The 22,002-nt window shown below is 48.5% G+C and overlaps 1 protein-coding gene across 1 annotated transcript in view; it reads left to right on the top strand.

The window, feature by feature from the left end:
• Positions 1-12,855: 12,855 nt before the first annotated feature.
• The window catches only part of FBN1 (fibrillin 1), a 172,795-nt gene continuing 163,648 nt past the window's right edge, over positions 12,856-22,002 (top strand). Inside the window, exons 1-2 of the mRNA XM_077317419.1 lie at positions 12,856-12,971; positions 13,070-13,504. Coding sequence (XP_077173534.1) covers positions 13,287-13,504 — 218 coding nt within the window. The 5' untranslated portion in view covers positions 12,856-12,971; positions 13,070-13,286. The remainder of the gene's footprint in view (positions 12,972-13,069; positions 13,505-22,002) is intronic.

Here is a 22,002-nt window from a genome sequence, read left to right as displayed (position 1 = left end):
AATCCTACTTGGCTGACCCAAATTTTGTTTGTACAGTAACGACTTTCGTGGTGGGAGGAGAGTGCTTCGCATTGTTTTGTGCACCAAGCCTGGGCCTAACCCAGCAATTTGTCACGAGTTCTTGCATGAGCTGAAGAACTTTCTGGCCTTTCCTACCCTGCTAACAGTTTGGTAGGAAAAACTCTTTGGGGGGGGGGGAGAAAATCCACTAGCAGTGCTAACTCTCACTATTCTCCTGTGCAGCATGATAATCCTAATGATAATAATCCCGTGCAGCATGATAATCCGAGAGCCAGTTTGGTGTCGTGGTTAGGAGTGCGGTCTTCTAATCTGGCATGCCGGGTTCGATTCTGCGCTCCCCCACATGCAACCAGCTGGGTGACCTTGGGCTCCCCACAGCACTGATAAAACTGTTCTGACCGGGCAGTGATATCAGGGCTCTCTCAGCCTCACCCACCCACAGGGTGTCTGTTGTGGGGAGAGGAAAGGGAAGGCGACTGTAAGCCGCTTTGAGCCTACTTCGGGTAGGGAAAAGCGGCATATAAGAACCAACTCTTCTTCTTCTAATAATAATAATAATAATTCTCTTTTAAATGTGTCTCTTAGAGGTAGCAAACAGGCTTTCTTCTTACTGTGACAACTGCCAACTTACATGTCTCCCTCCCGCCCCAATCTTTTTAGCTGCTTCGACCTTACCACACCATCTGCCCTTCAGAGTCCCTCTCAGCCTTGACCTTTCTGTGCAGGAGACCAAAAAAAAGTCTTCCTGTCATGAAGTTGGCATTTTCTGTTTATTGATACATGCTTTACATCTTTACATTTCATTTGGAATCAACCCCACATCGCCAAGAAAAATGGCTTTAGTTGAAGCCGCCTCGAGGTGACATCGTCGTGAGAGGCGAGGTATAAATATAAATAAATAAATAAACAAATAAAGCATTTCAGGGTAACCAGATTTAATGTTAATTCTGCCAACTGTTGAATTTGAGGAGGGCTAAACCATGTCATGATCCTCATAACATCTATCTAAATTAGAATAATTCTGTGCAGCTGGGCAAGACCTTCTGCTTACTGCTAATCAAAGCAGACTCTAATTGTCTAGATGTTCCCAATGGTCTGATTCTGTATTGCGCGGTTTCATATGTTGACCTCCCTAATTTTAAGCCAGTCCAATAGTCTGGAGTAAAACACGGAGTTCTGAACCAGTCCAACCTGGAAATTCTTCCCTTATTGTCATTATCTCTTCCGCTGGATTGCTGGTAAGGAGGACCCCTGTGGGAGCGTTGGGGCTGCCCCACATTACAACTTGTGGACACAGGAAAGCGACAGGAGCAACCACAGTGGACTCCTATGTTGCAGCCAGAACAGATGATATCTGTGATATCTCTTACTGCATGCCATGGATGCAAGTAAAAAGGAAACCAAAGTACCAGGACTTATTGCTCTGTTGTTTTCCTTCCTCCCTTCCCCTCATATAGAATCATAGAATCATAGAGTTGGAAGGGCCACACAGGCCATCTAGTCCAACCCCCTGCTCCTAGAATCATAGAATCATAGAGTTGGAAGGGGCCATACAGGCCATCTAGTCCAACCCCTGCTCAACGCAGGATTAGCCTGGATTAGGATTATATGGCTCTCAACGCATGCAAACGCACACACACAGTCTGTTCTCCAGAAATAGTGTCCTTCACATGCTATTTCTTACTCTGCATGTTATGGCTCTAGTGAGTAGTTTGGTCGCCTTTTGGCCATTAGGTGTAAAAATGTAGCTTTTGCTTTGCTCTGACTGTCCTTTGAAGATAAAAGCCCGTCAGCCGTGAGAATAGCAAACAATGGGAAAGTGATGCATTGTTAGGGGCGGGGGGGTGTCTACATGGCTCCTAAGACTTGTCAAGCCAGTCATTCTTAGCAATAGGCTTTCTATCATGAAGTTTCCAGATGTATCCTCTAGGACAGGGGTAGTCAACCTGTGGTCTTCCAGATGTCCATGGACTACAATTCCCAGGAGCCCTGCCAGCAAATGCTGGCAGGGGCTCCTGGGATTGTAGTCCATGGACATCTGGAGGATCACAGGTTGACTACCCCTGCTCTAGGACACAATAAACAGCTCTGCATTCTTTTTGTATAAAGAATACCTCAGTTCCCTTGTTTCCTATAAAAGAGTAGCCTTGGTGCTCCCTGTTTCTGGTCCAAGACTAGCCACCCTTTTCAAAATTAATTTTATTTTGCACACGAAGACAAATACCTCAACAAAAACCACCCAAGAACTCACAACCAAGAAAGAGACCATGCCACCCTACCGTGGCATTGCCGCAATCAGTAAAAGAGAACACACAAAAAAACCCAACATGAACTTATATGAACCAAAAAAACAAGGGAAAAGAAAAAAGGAGGGGCAGGGATGGGAGCGCCCATCAAATTGGCCATCACTCCACAAGATTTCATTAAATTCATTTCTGAAGGACAACATCTACCCATATAACCTTAGTCAAAACTTTCAGCGCGAGTAATGACAGGGCCTAAAATACTGGAAGCTGCCTGCTGTAGTCAAATCAGTCCCCTTCACCTTGTGTTCACGTCTGTTTATCTCAACTTTCATGAATTCACTGAACAGGCCCTTAAGACAGGAGATTTTCAGTGAGCTTTTGTCATGTCCTAGGATCTCCTGCTGCTTTTGTGGTGGAAGGAATTCAAACGCTGAAGCGAAATGGGGCACACAACAGCTCAAAAACCCATGAAAATTAATATCTCCCTTTCAGCACGTTAAAACGACGACCCTCGTTTTCCTTTCTTCTCTTTTCTTGCAAAGGAAAAGGCACCAGAGAAATTGATGAGGTGTGACATATTTCCCCGTATTAATTGATGGGCAGCCTTTGTGGCATTACCTCATATATTGTAATCTGCATCGCAGAAGCCGCTAAGCAAGAACCCAACTAAATACATCATCCCAATTGTCCCACTAGACATTAAAAAAAAAAAAATAGTCATGAGACTCTAATTAACTTCTTATGTGGGCAGGATAATTCTTTAGCAGCTGAAGAAAGATTCTGGCGTGATTAATGAGAAATATAACCCTGCTTTGAGGTACCGCATTTCCCCTAGTTTTGGGCTGCAGGCCAATGCACGTTTACTTGGGGGAGTCTCACTGACCTCAGTGGGCTTACTTTGGAGTAACCCTGCAAAGTAAGAGGCTGTAGATCTGGCTTCCTTCTCGTGTCTTTTATTTTATTTATTCTTGTATTTATTGTATTTATTTATATACCACCTTTCTCTCATTGCTCAGGGCGGTTTACATATCCTTAAAAAACATACAGTAATATGAATAATGCAAAAGGGAATTAAATTATTATAGGGTCTAGAACCCAAATGAAAACGAAAACTCATTTGCCTAAGGCCATCTGGGCGGAGGGGAGGAGAAGGGATGCCAGATGATAATAACCGTCATAATTAGATGTCATTAAGTGATTAGGCAGGGAGTTCAGCGGAGTTTTAGATGCTAATTTTCAGGGCCTTGGCCATAGACTCAGTGGAACAGTTCTGGTTTACAAGCCCTGCACGACTGTCTACGGTTCCCTGATGTTACCAAGAAAAATGTTCCGCCAGGCTAGGGCAGAAAAGATCCCGGCCATGGTTGAGGCCAGTTTATAATTTCTTTAAGGGCAGGATCCTAAGTAGATTTATTTGCTAGATCTTAGTGGGGGACACAGTGGGAGAGGTGGTGCCACAGGTGCAATATCCCAGAGGGTTCAGGGCTTTGAAGGTAAGTGCCAAAACCTTGAGCCTGATTCAGTCCTCAATCTGCAGCCAGCACAGCTGGGAAGGTACAGGTCAAATGTGTGCACTGGGTTCCAGTCAGGACCCATGCAGCTAAATTCCAACTCAGTTGAAGGTTCTGAAGTCACTTTAGGGGCTGCCCTGCATACAGCGAGTTACAGGAGTCTAGCCTGGAGGTGACCTTTCTGATGGTAATGCTGATCCTTCGCCTCAACCCAATGCCTGGTGGAAGAGCACCCTCTTCCAAAGTGCATTGTTATTAGGACCAGAGATGAAGAACTTCTAGTACCCTCTGGCTGTAGCGTAGGAAAGGATTCAGTGGCTTCCTTCATGTCATTTCTTTGTATATCTGCCTTTCAATCAGTTTCACTTGGACCGTTTATGCACTGGGAACTTCACTGCCCCAGCTCCCGTGCAGGAGCAAAACTCTGGGGCAGATGAAGAGCACCGGGCCAAATGCTCCCCCGTGTGGGTGCAGGAAGAGGTGGCTAAAACTCCAGCCTGCAGCCCAGCACGAAACATCCAGTGCATAAATGGTCTTAGGCATGCCAACCTGATATGTATTTCAGGGTTATCTTTAGTAGCACATCTTTAAGATCTGAGCTAAAACCATGCGGTCTTCTCTCCCCCATGGTCACATTGGGTTGTTGAGTGTTTGGTCATTCAAGGCAGGATATACAGAATATACAGACTTATTGAAAAAGGAATGAGTCTCATCTGGTGATTATATATGTGGTGCAGTTGATCCCCATGCATGCAGGAACCAATTCTCACTTCACAGCTCTTAAGAACTGATCACTGATCGACAACTCTGTTTCTTGTCCAGCCCCATTTTGTTGCTGTTGTTCTAAGAAACACTTGTGCCGCAAAGGGGATGTTTTCCCTCTTCCGAAATCCTCAGAAGCGCAGAGCGTGTGCTTTATGGGAACGGCCGAAAAAAACGGATTTTCTGCAAACACAAAAACCCATTCATCTCCCTGACAAAATTTGTTTATCAAAATAACACGAATGGAATGTCAGCCCCCACAAGGGTAAACATGATGTTCTGTGTCGCATTTGTTCTAAGAGTTAAAAGCAAAAAAATTCGGGGGGGAAGAGGCACTTTCGCCGGGGTTGCAAGGCCACGCTTCAGGATGTGCAAATATTCGCAAGTTGGAAGCGGTGAAAGATCATTTTGGAAGAAGGGGAGGGAAAGGAGCGTGTGCCAACCAGCGGAGCGCATCGGCCTGACAAAATTATCAATGCCAAACCAGCTACTTCCAGTATTAATATGGAGAATTCGCCAAGTTTCCCTACAAGAGAGGTTCTTAAAGAAATGACCTGTCCAGAGCTCTTCCCTGATGGTACCTGATAGTAGATGATAGATTGTTTCTTCCTTCCCACAACAGTTGTGTTATTTCTCAGACCTCATCTGAGGTCTTGAGATGTTGGCCATGAACTATATTCTGTCTCAGCAATATCTCCCCTATTGGCAATTCTGCCTCAGAATGTCCAAGTTCTGTTTTGCTGGAGGACCCTTTGAATCGTTCAACAATGGCAATTGTTTCCATATTTTTTTAAATTGATCTGTTTAAGAATTTTAGTGCCTGGGATTTTTCCTTTGCATTCATAGTGTGGGCATTTTCATGTAAACCCTGAACCACCATTGCAATCTGGATGTGGGTGTTAAGATGGGCCTCGATACTGTATTGGTGCATAACATAATAATAAACAATTTGCTGAGGAAAGAGCTGTCTTTTATACCCTACTTTTCACTGCCCAAAGGAGTCTCAAAGCAGCTTACAGTCACCTTCCCTTCCTCTCCCCACAACAGAGGTAGGTGAGGCTGAGAAAGCATTATCAGGACTGTGACTAGCCCAAGGTCACCCGACTGGCTGCATGTGGAGGAGCAGGGAATCAAACCTGGCTCACCAGATTAGAAGTCACCACTCTTTAACCACTTCACCCAGCTGGCTCCAGAGGCCTTCCAGAACAGAGCAGGTAAAAAGCAGGCCGTATAGATACTCTTGAGAAGCCCGTCCAGAATAAGAATCTTAACGAGAGAGACATTTGTCAAATTACTGTTTGCCGTATTTTCAGTTTTATCCTCGGAAGACCAAGGGTGACCAGTTTAGGGTTGTCAGTTCTGGGGATGGGGAATACCTGGAGACCTTAGGGGTGGAGCCAGGAATGGGGGGGGCAGGGAGGGGACCTCAGTGGAATATAATGCCACAACTGAGAAGGCCCTGCTCTGGATTGCTGCCTGAAGGTAAAGGTATTCCCTGTGCAAGCACCGGGTCATGTCTGACCCTTGGGGTGATGCCCTCTAGCGTTTTCATGGCAGACTCAATACGTGGTGGTTTGCCATTCCCTTACCCAGTCGTTACCGTTTACCCCCCAGCAAACAAGCTGGGTACTCATTTTACTGACCTCGGAAGGATGGAAGGCTGAGTCAACCTTGAGCCGGCTGCTGGGATCGAACTCCCAGCCTTATGGGCAGAGCTTCAGACTGCATGTCTGCTGCCTTACCACTCTGCGTCACAAAGGCTCTTTGGTTGCTGCCTTCTTAATCTCAAAAGGCAGGGATACCTGCAGCACCTTGGAAGCCAACCGGAGTGGTTGGGTAGGTTTGCAAAGGAGAAGGTCTGTTGGTCCCAATCCTTCTCTTAGAACTGGTGCAACCTGGTATGCACATTTGCTAGCAAGTAAGCCTCAGTGTGTTTCATTGTTCTTATTCCTGAGTATGCATGCATAGGACTAAAATTCTTGGTAGACATTTTGTAACTATGGGGAATAATACTCCCCGGAAGTAACTATGGGGAATAATTATTTTTGATGGTTCATATAGTCTGTTTCCCGTGGTGTGCTATGATTTCTAGCTGTTGTCCTCCAAGTTGCAATCTTGAGCTAGCACCCTCCGGCGATGACTGGGGACGTGGTTATCTGAAGGGCTGCTTTTGCCTGGATGAACCTGCCTCTGTGAGAAGGACTGCTTCATAAGCTTTGCACCGTGTCCCCTCCCTGTTTGGGAGTACCATGGGTGGATACAAGGGCCAGGACCTTCTCAGCTGTTGTGTGTTCAGCCTCTGGCAGTCTTCACTTTTGGAGGGCCAGCTGGCTTCAACCTGACTCTCCTTCAGGTGCCAAAAGAAGACCTTACTGTTTCGGCATGCCTTCGGACCGAGCAGCAGCTGAATTTGTTGTTGTTGTTGCTGTACGTCGGGTGGTCAAACTGCGGCTCTCCAGATGTCCATGGACTACCAATACCATGAGCCCCTGCCAGCACGTGCTGGCAGGGGCTCGTGGTATTTGTAGTCCATGGAGAGCCACAGTGGCATCTCACTCAAACCTCCAGTTCTCATTGTTCCCAGGCCCTGTTAACCAAGTTCATTTCCCTGCCTGCACACAATGTGGCACCAGAGTTCTGTATTTGACCAAGTGTACATCTATGGTTCCTTCTCCCCCCCCCTTCCCTGGGCCCTGGTCTTTTGCCTACTGGGGAAGGGCTGTGGTTCAGCAGAGCATCTGCTTCAGCGTGCAGAAGGTCCCAGATTTAATCCCCGGCATGACAAGCATGGCTTCCCCATCTGGAATTAGCCTCAGAGAATCCCGTTTCCAGATTCAATGGCTTTGAAAGCCGGAGTTTTGTATCTGCATCTTTGCCCTTCAAACTCTGTTAGATCCTGCTGTTTATCTCCGAGGGTTGCAGGGGTCTCTCCGTGTTCAGGCAGACGTCGGCAGGACTGGATGGGATGTTGTGGGTTCCCGGGTGTGTCACAATCCGCTGGAACCTTTGGGGTGGTGGGGGAATCATGGGCATATTTGCAAGTTTCTAGTAAGCTGCTGGACAGAGTCGGGGGGCATTGAGCTTGGTGGTCCATAGATTGTATTGGCCCACGTAGCATAGAATAACAGAGTTGGAAGGGGCCAAACAGGCTGTCTAGTCCAGCCCCGTGCTCAATGCAGGATCAGCCCAAAGCATCCAGGAGAAGAATATGTCCAGCTGCTGCTTAAGGACTGCCAATGAGGGGGAGCTCACCACCTCCTTAGGCAGCCAGTTCCACTGCTGAACTATTCTGAGTGATTTTTTTTTCTTGATATCTAGCCGGTACTGTTTTCCATGCAGTATAGCCATTACTGTTCTGCCGAGAGGAACCTCTCTCTGCCCTCCTCAAAGTGACAGCCTTTCAGATCCTTCAAGAGAGCCACCTTGTCCCCTCTCAACCTCCTCTTCTCCAGGTTGAACATTCCCAGGTCCCTCCGCCTTTCCACAGGGCTTGCATCATCCTCTGCCCCCTCTCCATCTTGTCCACATCTTGCCGACTTTGAGACAGTGTGACTTAGCAGCAGATGGCCTGTGGGAAGTTTTGCTTCTCAGTACAACACTGCAGGAAAAGCATTTGGAATGTCCGTTCGTACCACGCAGGGCTATTTTTAATTCGAGCTGGATTATTTCGCTCTGCCCGCGGTGCAGAAAACAGACCTTGGGGCTTTTCAGTATTCCGAACTCTTCCCAGCATTTGAAGTGTAAACTTCTTTCATCTGTTGTTTGCAAAGAGCCTCTTGCTGGCTTTTGTTAGGCTTGACAGGGACTTTGGAAATCTCTGTAGCAAAAGACTCCTGCTGAACTCCAGCTTGGATTCACAGCCAGGGAAGATGTGACAAAGAATCCAGGTGCACATCTGGTGTTCTTTACTCCACTGCAAAAAGGACAGTGTCATGCATTTTTTTGGTCTCCTCTGGAATTGACGGATCAGCAATACCCACAAAAGGAAAAGCCCTTTCCTAGCTCATGTAGCTAGCCTCTGGCAGAGAAACCTAACTCCCCACCCCATTCTGATATTGCACCGAAGGCACTGAAGACCCACCCACTGATCTTTCCAAGGGCCCCCTCCCCTCAGGGGAGAGGAGGGTCTTGAAAAGGAGAGGAGCTTTCCAACGGGGTGAGCTCTTCGTGGTCATGCAGCCAAGCAATGGGACAACTCTGCCGATACTGGGCCAATTTATTAATTGTGCAGCTGACGGTACAGTTAAAGGGTGTGAGATTCCCCAGGTTCTACCAGGAGAGTGTCTCGAGACTGTACAGCGCTACAATTCCATGGGTGCGCCCAAAACAAATAAAGGGAGGCTACCACCTTAGAGAGCCAGCTTGGCATACTGGTTAGTAGCACAGGGTTCTAATCGGGTGGGCTTGGGCTTGCCACAGCGCTGATAAAGCTATTCTGACCATGCAGTAATATCAGGATTCTCTCAGCCTCGCCTCCCTCACAGGGGAGAGGAAGGGAAGGGGATTGTAAGCCGCTTTGAGACTCCTTCTGGTAGAGAAAAGGGGAATATAAGAACCAACTCTTCTTCTTCTTCAGTAATATCAGGGCTCTCTCAGCCTCACCTCCCTCACAGGGTGTCTGTTGTGGGGAGAGGAAGGGAAGGGGACTGTAAGCCCCTTTGAGCCTCCTTCGGGTAGAGAAAAGCGGCATAGAAGAACCAACTCTTCTTCTTCTGTGCCCTTTAAGTAGTACAGACCATCCCCAAGTAGCTACACAGAATAGACCAGAGGCAATGTATACAACTTCAGTTGTTATGATTTGCTTGAAGAGTCTTATATATATTCATAATAAAACCCAAGACTGCCTCTACCATCTTGTCCAAGAACGGAAGATTGGGGTGGACATTTTCCAACACAGCAGGACCTGGGGGGGGGGGGGGGGGAGTTCTTCCAAGACTGGTTAAATCACGGCCTCCTTAAGCTTAGGTGGTATAATCCCCGCTCTCAAGGAAGCATTTACCCCTCCCCTTATCCACTCAGCCCTCACCTCCCCCCCCCCCCCCAGCTTTTGAGAGTAAAGAGTTAATCAGGCCTCCCAATATCCTCAGGCTCCATAAACTGAAATGCTGGCAGGGGCTCGTGGTAATTGTAGGCCATGGACATCTGGAGAGCCACAGTATGGCCTTAGTATCATTCTGGTGTTATAGGTCTGCTTCTTTACTCTCTCAGGTGGGTATTGCAATTCCAAAAAGGTCTGCTGCAGATCCTACAAGTTGTGGATGTGTCTCTAAGCCAGGAGTGCTCACAGGGCAAACCTGGGCAGAGTTGCCATTCTCTAAGCCTTTTGGTTGTGGAGGCCTTAAATTGCAGTTATCTTTTGCAAAGGCTCGTATAATAGGACAAGTGATTCTTGCATTGGCTGCAGCGTGGCATCAATTTATTCCCAATGAATGCTGTGTGTGTGTGTTGTGTGTGTGTGTGTTTCTAAATAGGGTACACAGAACTCTTACTGAGTTCAGGTTGAACTTGTTTTGCTTGGATTCTTTGTCTTGGAGTAAATATTGCATTTTTGAACCAGCTTAGGATACAGTACACATAATATTCTAGATCTCTGAGCAGCTGGTGAGAGAGTCTTGCAGCCTTAGGTGAGTTCTCCCCTTCCATTTTAACTAAGAGAAATGACAGCGTTATCTGTTTACTGCTGTTAAAGCTGTCCACTTTCCTCATGATTTAAAAGCAGGGTTTAAGGCTGATTTAGCGGGACCCTAAGTTTCCACCTTCACATGTTGAACACAGAATGGAAAAATTTTGCTCTGGGCCAGGGATAGTCGAACTGCAGCCCTCCAGATGTCCATGGACTACAATTCCCATGAGCCCCTGCCAGCGAATGGACATCTGGAGGGCCACAGTTTGACTACCTCTAGGCTGTTTCCTTAGCAGGGATTAAGAGATCAGAGCCATTAAAACCTGTGTTGACCCTTCTCCATTTACAGTCTGCAGGTTAATTTGTAGACTGTAGCACAAAACTCACCACCCTTCTGAGTAGGCCAAGATGCTGCTGCTTTTAAATAGTGGAAGAATTTGATGTGAACCTCCCTCACCCTTCTATGTCATTGTTGGCTCTTTGCTTTTTTGGGGTCTCCTGATACTTTTGATTCTAAGGCTTTAGGAATTTGCCCGCTGACTTCTAAGGACAGACATCAGACCAAAGTGAGTTATGTGGTTTCTGTGTTTGCTTGATCTCCTGGGACAGAACTCAGAACACTTCTAGGCCCCTAAATAAGGGCGGGGACTCACAAATGTTAACTGTCTGCTGAAAATGAGTGTTTTATTCTGTGAGTGACATAATTGGCTTTTCTATAATCCCCAAAGTGAAAGTGGCCCATCTGTCCACATCTGCGATTCTTCCCCACAAGTAAACTCCTTGGGGGTTTTGTATTTTTGCTTATGTGATTATATGAATTTGCCATGTATGCTCGACAGTTTGGGGAAATATCCCAGCCAAACTTAAGTATGTTTAAATCTTCCCCCCCCCCCAAAAAAAGGCAAAGAGTATGCTCAAAACTCTAAGAGTGGTAGAACTTAAAATGTAATGACGGATGGGCTGTGCTCTAAATTTTCATTCTGCCCATCATCTCAGGGTGGACTTTTATGCTCTCTAACTCACTGTGAAAGTTGAGAAATAAGGGTTAGAATTGGGGGGGGGGGGTTAGTCTTATGCATGTGGGTGAAAGATACACTGAAGAGAGTGGTGCTTACTTTTGAGTAAGCATAAGGTTGGGCTGCCAGGTACTTATCAGTGCAAACGTAGCTCGAATCCTTATTTCATCACAAAGGATAGGATGTGGAAACTTTGTGATTTAATTTATACACATTAATACTCTTTTCTCCACGGACATATTACTAAGTGTCATCCATATGACACAGAAAACTTACACTTGGTCCAAATTTTTTTCTTCAGAAACAAACTCTCACTAGTAAATGGTAAATTTCTCAGGAAACATACACTATATATATATATATATTCATCCTTTTTAATACAATAAGACATACTTTTTGTACTAGTCTGATGTGATGCATGCTACCAGCGTGCTCTCATTTTTGATGTTGGACAGGAGAGTCGATGGGAATCAGAGGGCAAAGTTCCACAAAAGAAGAAAAAGTTGTAGTTTCAAGATTTAGGATATCAAAGTGCATCTTTTCCAGGTTCTATGCTATGTATGCCATAAATTTTACTCCATGAAACTGCAGGCCCTTGGCATGTGCTACGTGGATAAACCGACCCCTGTGAAGCTGGTTTTAGTCTGTTAAATTGCTTCATCTTTCGGGTGCCCAAAGTTTTTTGTCTTTCCATTGGCTCTTGATCTTGGCATCTGAGTGGCCATAATCTGTCAGTTTTCTTGAGGGACAGATGTGTTTTGCTGCCATTAAAAAAAAATCTTGTATCCCATAAAGGCTAACCCATGGGCTGTGGAATTTGTATCAGAGGCCCCTTCATCACTTCTGTTGACAGATCTTGCTCATTCCTGCCCCCGCCCCCATGGGTACCAAAAGGCTGTGAAACACAGGAGGTACGCCCTCTGCCTCCGACACAAAAATCAAGAAGGACTGGGATCGTTTCGCAACAGCAGAGAAGGTCCCCCTAAGCCTTGCAACTCTAATGGAATTTAATTTATTAGAAGGAGGGGGAAATCCCGATCCCCATCGAGGCCTAAATTAACAGACCTGAACTTGCGGCAGGAGTCCACTGGGTTCATACCGGTTCCCCAAATCCGTCTAAGAACTGTTAGGCTTTGGTTCTGTAGTGGAGCATCTGGCTGGCCTGCGGAAGGTCCCGAGTTCAATCCCCAGCATCTCAAGAGAACTGGGCAGCTGGTGACCCGAATGAAGGGAACCTAAGACTCTGGGGGAGCTGCTGCCAGTCTGATTTTGGTGGTCTGGCATAAGGCAGCTTCTTGTGTTCAAAGAGGGGGGGGGGGAGTGGATGTGCCAGGGCCCAAGACGGCAGCCCCCTCGCCCCCCACTGCACAGACGAGGGCTGAATGTGTCCCTGGAGGGAGCGCGGGCAGATCCCACCCCCTCCCGTCCCCGCCTGGAAGACCCCAGGGCGGCGGGGCGCGGTGGTGCCAAGCCAGCCAGCCAGCCAAGCGGGCGCTGCGCTCCTGCGCCCCACCTCGTCCCGTCGGGGGGCAGCGTGGGGGCCGCCGGGCTCCTTGCTCCGGACAGCCCCTCCCGTCCCCTCCTGGCCCCAAGCCCCCTGCCTTTCTCGCGAGAGGAAAGCGGCGGCGCGGACGAGCCTAGGAGCGGGCGGGCGGGCGGGGGGAGCGAGAAGGGGAGGGGACAAGGGGCGGCGGCGGCGGCGGCGGCGGCAGAAGACGGCGGGCCGGCAGGGCGGGCGGCGGCAGTGGCCACGGGGGGAGCGGAGTGAAGCGGAGCCGCCGCAGCAGCGCCGGTGGGTGTCCCGGGCGGGAAGCGGCCGGCTGACAGGCTGCCAGGGATGCGCCGGCTGCCCGTCGGCCGTGCGCTCTAACGCGCCTTCTCTCTTTGCAGAGCGGAGAGTCTGGGGCGAGGCGAGGCGAGCCCTTGCAGCGGCGCCCGAGTGCCGGACAGGGGGCCGCGGGGAAGACGAGCCTTGCGCGGAGCCGGCCGGCCAGCCAGCCAGAGAGCGAGAGGGACCCCCGTCCATCCGCCCGTCCGCCCGTCCGTCCATCTCCCGCGCCCCCCTCCCTCTTTCCCTCCCTCCCCGGCCGGCCGGGCGGGCGTCGCGATGCGGCCGGCGGTGGCGCTGGGATTTACTGTGCTGCTGAGCGTCGCCTGGAGCCCGGGCGGAGGGGCCGCCGAAGGCAGCTTGGAAGCCGCCGCCCCCGCCAAGGAAGCCGCCCCCGTCGTCGCCGCCGCCAGCAGCAGCAGCAGCAGCAGCCGGGCCAGCCGGGCCAAGCGGCGAGGGCAGGCGGGCGGCGCGGCGGGCCACGATGCGCTCAAAGGGTAATGGGCGCGCCGCGGGACATGGGGCTGGGGAGGGGACGGGGAGGGCTCCCCTGGGCCGCGCACCTGCAGCTCAGCCCCCCTGACCGCGCCCGCAGGTGATGCCGTGGGGGGAGGGACCTGGGGAGCAAAGGATGGAGATGCCGGGCAGGTGGGAGCTCCGAAATCTGGCCTGGGGGCGAACAGGTGAAGTGAGGCCTCGATGCACCTTCCGGAGGGTTTGGAAATCAGCCGGCCGGACCCTGGATCGACGGTCCTCGCCTAGAGCTGGAAGGGAGTCCTCCGTGGTCATCTAGTCCAGCCCCCTGCGGAATGCAGGAAAGCCACGGCTCCCTCCAGCCCCGCACAGTGTCCCTTGCTCTGGGCCCAGTAGAGAGGGGACAGGAAGGCTGTCTCACCTCAGATTATTACGAGGCTGCATCTGCATTGATTAATCGGCACAGGTGTTTTCAGCGGGCGGGTTAGGCATGCGAAAACGGGGCCAGCTTTCCTTGCCTTTAGAGATGCCGCCTAGCTCATCTGAACTAGCAGGAGGATGGTGCCCTGCGGTTGTCTCCAGATCCAATTAGCTAAGGATCCTGCAGGGATTTCTCACCAGCGTTATCTTCTGGAGAGTGTGGCTGGGCTCGCTTGTTGAAGTTCTCTTTATGTATTTATATTTACATGTTGATTTGCGTGCTGCCCCTCTCCAGGGGTCTCAGGGCGGCTCACTTCTTGGCTCTCTGCACCTGTCCAGGTGACAGCTTTGGCCTGGCACAGCTTGTCCTGTCAGTTTCTCATCTTGCTGTCCTCTTGAACAGGGGTAGTCAACCTGTGGTCCTCCAGATGTCCATGGACTACAGTTCCCATGAGAATGGGAATTGTAGCTCATGGGAATTGTAGTCCATGGACATCTGAAGGACCACAGGTTGACTACCCCTGCTCTTGAGTGTATTACATAAAGTGATCCTTCTGCGGAATCATTTGTTTTAGAAGAGCTGACTTGATTATTCCTAACGTTGGGGTCTGGGCCTCCCCGCCCCTTCCTTCGTTGGGAGGGGAGATCACAGAGATTGGCTTCCGCGGACTTGGCCGCGGTGCCAGAAGCAGGGGGAAGCGTGTTCCTGCAGAGTCGCTGTGGGCGCTAATTGGATATTTTTTCCCAAATTGTCAAGCAAACTTTGAGTTGAGATTGCAGTGGAGCACGCTGCCTCCTTGTCCTTAACTGGCCTTGCAGTGGCTTTCAGAGGAGGGAAGGCTTGTGTGTGTGTGTGTGTGTGTGTGAACAAGAACACAGTGCTAGGTAGCTTACAGCCGAAAACCATCTTTGTATGCATCGGCCTTAATTAGCCTGGTGCTTTCTCTGATCACGCCTGTCTTCTGGACATGGCTTCTTCTCTTCTCAGTCTCCATAGAAAATAATTCTTGGATCACTTTGACGTCCCCACAGGCTTATGCATGGAGTTATGGACTTCTAGTGGGGCTTGCAGACGCTCTGGTTTTGCATTCCTAATTGCTTTGCGAATAACCTGTCACCCTGTTGCTCGGTTGGTACCTCTGTGGCCCATGACGCTCCACCTCAAGCGCTTGGGCTGTCTTCCCAGGGCAGCCCTTTCAGACTCCAGAGATGTCAAACTTTTTTTGGCAAGAGGCAGACGGCTTAAGTGGACGTGGAAAATTGTTTAAGCTTCTCTTAAGCACGGCTGAGACAAAACAAAGGCAGGAAAGTTTAGATTGCAAAGAGACAACTGTAAGTGACAATAATAATTGTAACAAAAGGAAGTTCTCGCAGAACAATTCCAGCCTGAATTTTACAAATAGCCTTTTTCGGGGGCTTGATGGTACGGTTGGTAAAATGTTACTGAACTGGCCTGAGGTTTTGGTACTTAAAAAAAAATTACATTCCAGTGTCTTGGTAAATATTCTGTCTTTCGTGTCTCTGCTCCTTTTCTGTTTTGTCTCTTTGCATCACTCCTTCTTTTGTGGGTGATTTCAAGACATCTTGTAGGCATTGAGCAAGGGCAGGGAACCTTTGAAGGACACACCACTCTCCCCTGCAAATTTGCAGCTCTGTCTTAACACCCTGCATTGGATTGCGCTTCATGCATGCATCTAAGTGCATGTGCTGCATGTTTAATATGATCCTGACTCTCCAGCGTTCATGCGGTGTACCAGTTGGGGAGTTTGACTGAGGCCGGGGAGGGCTGTGTTCCAGTCTTCACTTCGCTGCTGAGTGCCTTTGGGACAGTCAATCCCTTTCCCTGCCTTTATATCAAGGGGTTGTGGCGAGGGCAGAATGGAGGAATGCCCTGAGTTCCTTGGGGGAAGGGTGGGATAAAAATGTGCTAGGCGGAGGGGCTGAAGCTGGCACTTGCGCTGTTTCCCCCTCCCAAACCAGCTGGACGTCTCCAGCTGAGTCCCAGTGGTTGCAGATGCATGCTAAACAGGTGCACGGCACCGAAGGGGAGAGAGCGAGAAAAATGAGAACGCGTGTTGGCTCCGGGCTTCAGACAAGGAATAAAGTTCATACACGATAACTCCTGGGAAAGTTTCCTCTTTCATCGTGCATGAACTTCATTTCACGTTTGAAGCATGGAACCAAAACTGCTTGTGGTTGTTGCATACCAAATGTCAGAGGACATACTGACTCTTGCATGCTGCCCTGTTTGGGGAGAAAGTAATTTAGGGCAGGGGTCCCCAACCTTTTTGAGGACCATTGGACTTCTGACCCAGTGTGGTGGGTGCGGTCACAAAAGGACGGCTACAGAACAGCCTTCAGTCACATGGGGAAGTTTATTTCCTTCCTTCCTTCCTTCCTTCCTTCCTTCCTTCCTTCCTTCCTTCCTTCCTTCCTTCCTTCCTTCCTTCCTTCCTTCCTTCCGTGTGTAACTTTCTCACCCTCCAAGATGGCGGAGATTGTGGCCTTCTCTGTCAGGAGAATTGAACAGTTTAGACCAGGTTTTCTCAATCAGGGCTTCACAAAACCCTGAGGTTTCTTGATGGCTCTGGAAAGGTTTTCCAAATGGGTGGGAATTGATATTGTTATATATTGCTTGTTATTTGTTTATTTTTATAATTTATATCCCTCCTCTCACAGCAGCTGCCGGCCCGCGGCGGCTCGCAATAAAACAATAAAAACAACAATCCAATATCAACAATTAAAACATCCCCGGCCACAATTAAACCAGCCTACCATTAAAATAACAACCAGATGGCGGAACAATACAGAAAGAACCTCATAGCTCTGCCGTTTCAGCCACCATTGCCTACCCCAGTTCTCATGTGGTAAGATCTTCCATTAGCAGCCAACCATGTTAAACATTTATCAGGTGATATGACCATATACAGGAGCCTCTTGTGGCGCAGAGTGGTAAGGCAGCCATCTGAAAGCTTTGCCCATGAGGCTGGGAGTTCGATCCCAGCAGCCGGCTCAAGGTTGACTCAGCCTTCCATCCTTCCGAGGTCGGTAAAATGAGTACCCAGCTTGCTGCTGGGGGGTAAACGGTAATGACTGGGGAAGGTACTGGCAAACCACCCCGTATTGAGTCTGCCAAGAAAACGCTGGAGGGCGTCACCACAAGGTTCAGACATGACCCGGTGCTTGCACAGGGGATACCTTTACCTTTACCTTATGGCCATATACACTCATCTTGACCTGCCCTGCCCTTCCTAAGTTACCAGAGATGGGCCTGGAGTGGGGTGGGAAGGGGAGGGGCCTCAGGTGGGCGTGTCCACAGCTCTGCTTCCCAACCATATTCTGGTTCATGCCACTTCAGGGGTTTCTCAAAGCTTGAAGAATGCTGCAGGGGGTTCTCAATGCTAAACAAATTGAGAAAGACTTGTTTGTTTTCTAAAGAGAGAAGAGATGGATATGTGTTTGTAACAAGGTGACGGTAGAGGCCTCTTTCGGTTAATATAATTTGCCTCTTGGTGCCGTGTGGAGTTCGTGCATTGACCATCCAAATCCATACATTGCGTTCCACATGCATAGAGCAAGACATTCTAGACCACATTCTAAACCACAACTCAATAAAGACAGAGGACTTGTGTTTTAAATGGTTTGGCCTCATAATAGAATGTTTCCCAGGGTTGTGGGGAGAAAGCTTTCCGCGGAATTTTCCAGAATGGAAAATTTTCTGATACTGTGTTTTTCCTATGGAGAATGTCACACCCACCAACGGATTGTGCCTCTATCTACCTGAGAACCTGTAAAGTTAGAGGGTTAGACTAGGATGGTGAGAGATCCAGATTTGAATTGCCGTTCCGCCATGGGAGTTTGCTGGGTGTCCTTGGGGCAGTCATACACACTCAACCTAACCCGCCTTGCAGGGTTGTAGGGAGGATAAAATGGAGGGTGCTTTTGGTCCCCTTTGGGCAAAGGGGCAAGGTATAACTATAGCTGTTAGGACTGTTCTGCTGCAAAGCAATCATATTGGGTTGACTGAATGGACCAAACATCTGCCTGCTTGGTATAATTAGCCCCCCCTCTCTGGTGAGTTTTTTAAAGGTGGTTTTTAATCATGTAATTTTAACTGAAATTTACATAGTAACCGTTTGAAAGCATATTCTTTCATCTGTTTTTTGTTGTTTGTCCTAAGCCAAAGGGAAGGGTGGGTTATAATAATAATAATAATAATAATAATAATAATAATAATAATAATAATAATAATAATAATAATAATAATAATAATAATAAGAGTTGGTTCTTATATGCCGCTTTTTCCTACCCGAAGGAGGCTCAAAGCGGCTTACAGTCGCCTTCCCTTTCCTCTCCCCACAACAGACACCCTGTGGGGTGGGTGAGGCTGAGAGAGCTCTGATATTCCTGCTCGGTCAGAACAGTTTTATCAGTGCCGTGGCGAGCCCAAGGTCACCCAGCTGGCTGCATGTGGGGGAGCGCGGAATCGAACCCGGCATGCCAGATTAGAAGTCCGCACTCCTAACCACTACACCAAACTGGCTCTAATATTAATATTATTAATAATAATAATAATAATTATTATTAGATGGAGCGTATGAAAAACCCCAGGGTTTGTAGATGACCCAGCCTGATATATGGTGCATTTGCCTTTTCTTGCTAATGTTATTTAAATTTTGCTAATATTATTTCCCTCAACTTGGATAGCCCATGCTAGCCTGATCTCCTCAGATCTTGGAACCTAAGCAGGGTCACCCGTGGCTTGTACTAGGATAGGAGGCCACCGAGAAATACCTGGGCCACTACATAGAGACAGGCAGTGGCAAACCATCCATGAACGTCCCTTGCCTTGAAAGACCTTTGGGGATTGCCACAAGTCGGCAATGTCTAAGTGGTTTATTTAAATTTGAGCCAGAAAATTTGCTGAGTCAGATTTCCCCTGGAAACTCAAAGCACTGGGTGTGCCCCAGCCGTAACTTATGTTTCCTCCAAGGATGGATGGTCCCCCCATTTTACACTCACAGCAACTCGGAGGAATAGATTAGTCTGAAAGCTGACTTGAGATTACCTGGTCAGCTTCATGTGGCCAACGGAGGATTTGAATTCTGCTTTCCTGGTTTGTATGTAGCTTAACTGTTGCACAATGCTGGCTGTTCGGCTTAATAATGAAGCGAAATTTTCTTACCCCAGTGGTCAGATTTGGCTTCATGCTGTTTCACACATTAATGAATGTGAGACAGGAAAGACTTCTACCGGAGACCTTGAAGGCCAGCTGCTCGACGTAGCAGACAAGATTTACCCTGAGAGATTCAGTAGAAGGCAAATACACGTGTATGCAAGTGCATTACTGGAAAATAAAAACAGATTTTATTTCAGAAGCATTTGCTGATGGGCCAAGATGTTTTTTATCATTTTCACAGTAGATTGTATGTTGTTGTTTTTTGTTATATTCCTGCAAGTACTCTGAGCGAAAAAGCAGCCAAGAAATCTTGAAAATAAGCAATATGCAGGATAAGATTACATATATCGTGGGAGCGTACGGTGTGCATGCTCATCATGTCCTGTTGTTCGACCAAATACACAACGGCTGTAGTCCTCGTCATGTTAATGGTTTTTCGTTGACATCAGCTCCGGCTAGAAAGGAGTGGGTGGGGCTGAGCTTTTGCTGTATCACACTCCGATTTTATAAGGAGAGGCACACGTGTCCTTTATTTTTCTTCTTGTTCATTCTTTCCCAAAGTACGAATGCATCCAGAGACCTAAGAATTACAGTATAAATCATTTGCAGATGCTGGTAGACTATGTTTCCATGTGACTGTAGTTTGGATAGAAGGGATGACCGGAGGGACGGGGTGGTGGTGGGGGGCAGGGAGAAGTCTCCCATCTGTTTTTAGAAAGTGTTCTGACTTGATTTTTAAGCACTGGAAGAGAGAAGACTCTTAAAATGTATCCCAAGCTCAAATCCTTTCGTTAGTTCTGATGCACGATGCTTCAGCTGTGTTACATGCGGTCAGGATTGCTCAAGACAGTTTCACGTTGTGTTAGGGAAAATGGTCAGACTGGATAGGTCAGGATGGAGCCTCGCTGATCCTTTGGTGCAAACCCAAGCTTGAAGTGTAGCCAAGTGATGTTGCTTGGTTTGCACATACAAAGGATGTGTGGGAGAGTCAGGTTGCCACTCTGGAGATCTGCTATTACAAATGACCTCCAGGCAACAGAGATCAGTTTTCCCGGGGGAAAATTGTCATTTTGAAAAGTGGACTGTATGGTTTTATACCCCGGTGAAGGCCTACCCTTTCCCAAATCCCAAATCCCACCCTTCTATTAAATCGGGTTTGAAGTGTGTGAGCAGTGCTGGGTGAAGCCAGAGGAGAATTTCTGTCGGATTTCCACTGGTCAGGAAGTAGGGCTTTCATTCCGAGAGCCAGCGTGGTGTAATGGTTAACAGCTACGGCTTCTAATCTGTTGGGTTTGATTCCCCGCTCCTCCACGTGTGGTCAGCTGGATAATTTTGGGCTAGACATAGTGCAGTTCTGACCAAGCAGTCCTGTCAGAGCTCTCTCAGCCCCACCCACCTCACAGGGTGTCTGTTGCGGGGAGAGGAAAGGGAAGGCGAATGGAAGCCGCTTTCAGACTCCTTCGGGTAGAGAAAAGCGACAGATTAAAAAAACAGCTCTTCTTCTTCCTCCATTTGAAATTCTTTGCCCTTAGCATGACGAGCAGAATAAACTGGGCCAGTAAGAAAACGCTATATGCTCTTCAAGGATGAACATTCGGATTACTCTCTCCTTCCCTCCAAAACGCACTTAAGAAACGTACCCATGTTTTATTTCTGCGGTTCGAATCCTGCTCGTTCTGCTCGGCCCCATCTCTTGAATATCTCAGTGGTTAAGTTTAATAAGCCCAGTTTATAATTGAGGCTTATGGTTTTGCTTTGCTTTTCATTTCCAACCAGTACTTACCACTAAAAGCCCACTGAAGCAAATCAGACTTACCATACTGGTAAATATTGGTTTAGGCTGAAAAACCTCAAGCCCTCTTTCTTGCTTCTTCTGGCTGGCACACCTGGCTCCCTGCTTCCACTGCATCGCACGCCTTGCCATGCGCCGGAGCGGGACGGGATGACAAGGTCCTTTGAGCGGGGAGCGATGTGTCAAGGCAGAAAAGTGCCAGGGAATGTTCATCTCTCTCTTGCTCGGCAGCTGTTTATCAAGGAAGTAGCACTGCTGAGTTCATGCCGGGTATCGCCAGCAGCTAAAGGGAGAACAGTCCGGCAAAATAAAGAAGTATCTTGTCTCGCTTTCTTCCATGTACATAAAACCGCTTCCGTGTTCTAAGCTGTATGTTTATTGAGGCCCGATCAAATGTTTTCTGGGGTAGAAATGAGCCTAAGGAGCACTTGTGGACGCAGAATATATTCTGTGCACAGAATATGCACAGAATATTGGCCCCAAGGTCAGCAGGGCCACAGAAAGGTGCCGTGTGTTTTATTTTCTCACATGCCTGAGCAGAATTGCTTTTGTTGCTTGCCTGCGGGCAGAGACCCCTTGGTTCTAGATGAAGCAGGTAGGCCCCGTCAAACTGCAGCTCAGTTAGGCTGGGTGAGGCTACTACATGGAAGAGCGGAGCTGGGTGGCCAACGCTGCTGTAACTATGAGGAGGATTGGCAGGAGCTGGGAAGTGGAGCAGCCGTTTGCCAACAAAGGGATAGGGCAGGCAGGGGAGAGAGGAGGAGGGCTGGCGCATGGATCGGGGGGCAACTAGGCTTATGCATGCTGGTCTGAAGGGTGCCCCAGCTTCAGAAGGGAGTGAAGGGGGGGCTACTGTTGCCACCACATATCTGAACCAGAGTGAGTGTTGAGAAGAGTAGGGGGTGGCAACTTCCATTCTCCCCCACTCCTGTTCTCTGACCATGAAATATTCTTCAGGGAAGGGACCTCCTGGGTCATCTAGCCCCTGCACTATGCAGGACACTCACAACCCTATTGATCATCCACTGTAACCTGCCGCCCCCTTGAACCTTCACAGAATCAGCCTCTCAGTCAGATGTATAGTTGTATGGAAGTGTAGAATGCCCCCCCCCCTTTATGGTGGAGGGGGG

Source organism: Paroedura picta, chromosome 18 (genome assembly GCF_049243985.1).
Source record: "Paroedura picta isolate Pp20150507F chromosome 18, Ppicta_v3.0, whole genome shotgun sequence".
In the NCBI taxonomy this organism is placed as follows: Eukaryota; Metazoa; Chordata; class Lepidosauria; order Squamata; family Gekkonidae; genus Paroedura; species Paroedura picta.
This window is presented reverse-complemented; position numbering and strand designations above follow the sequence as displayed.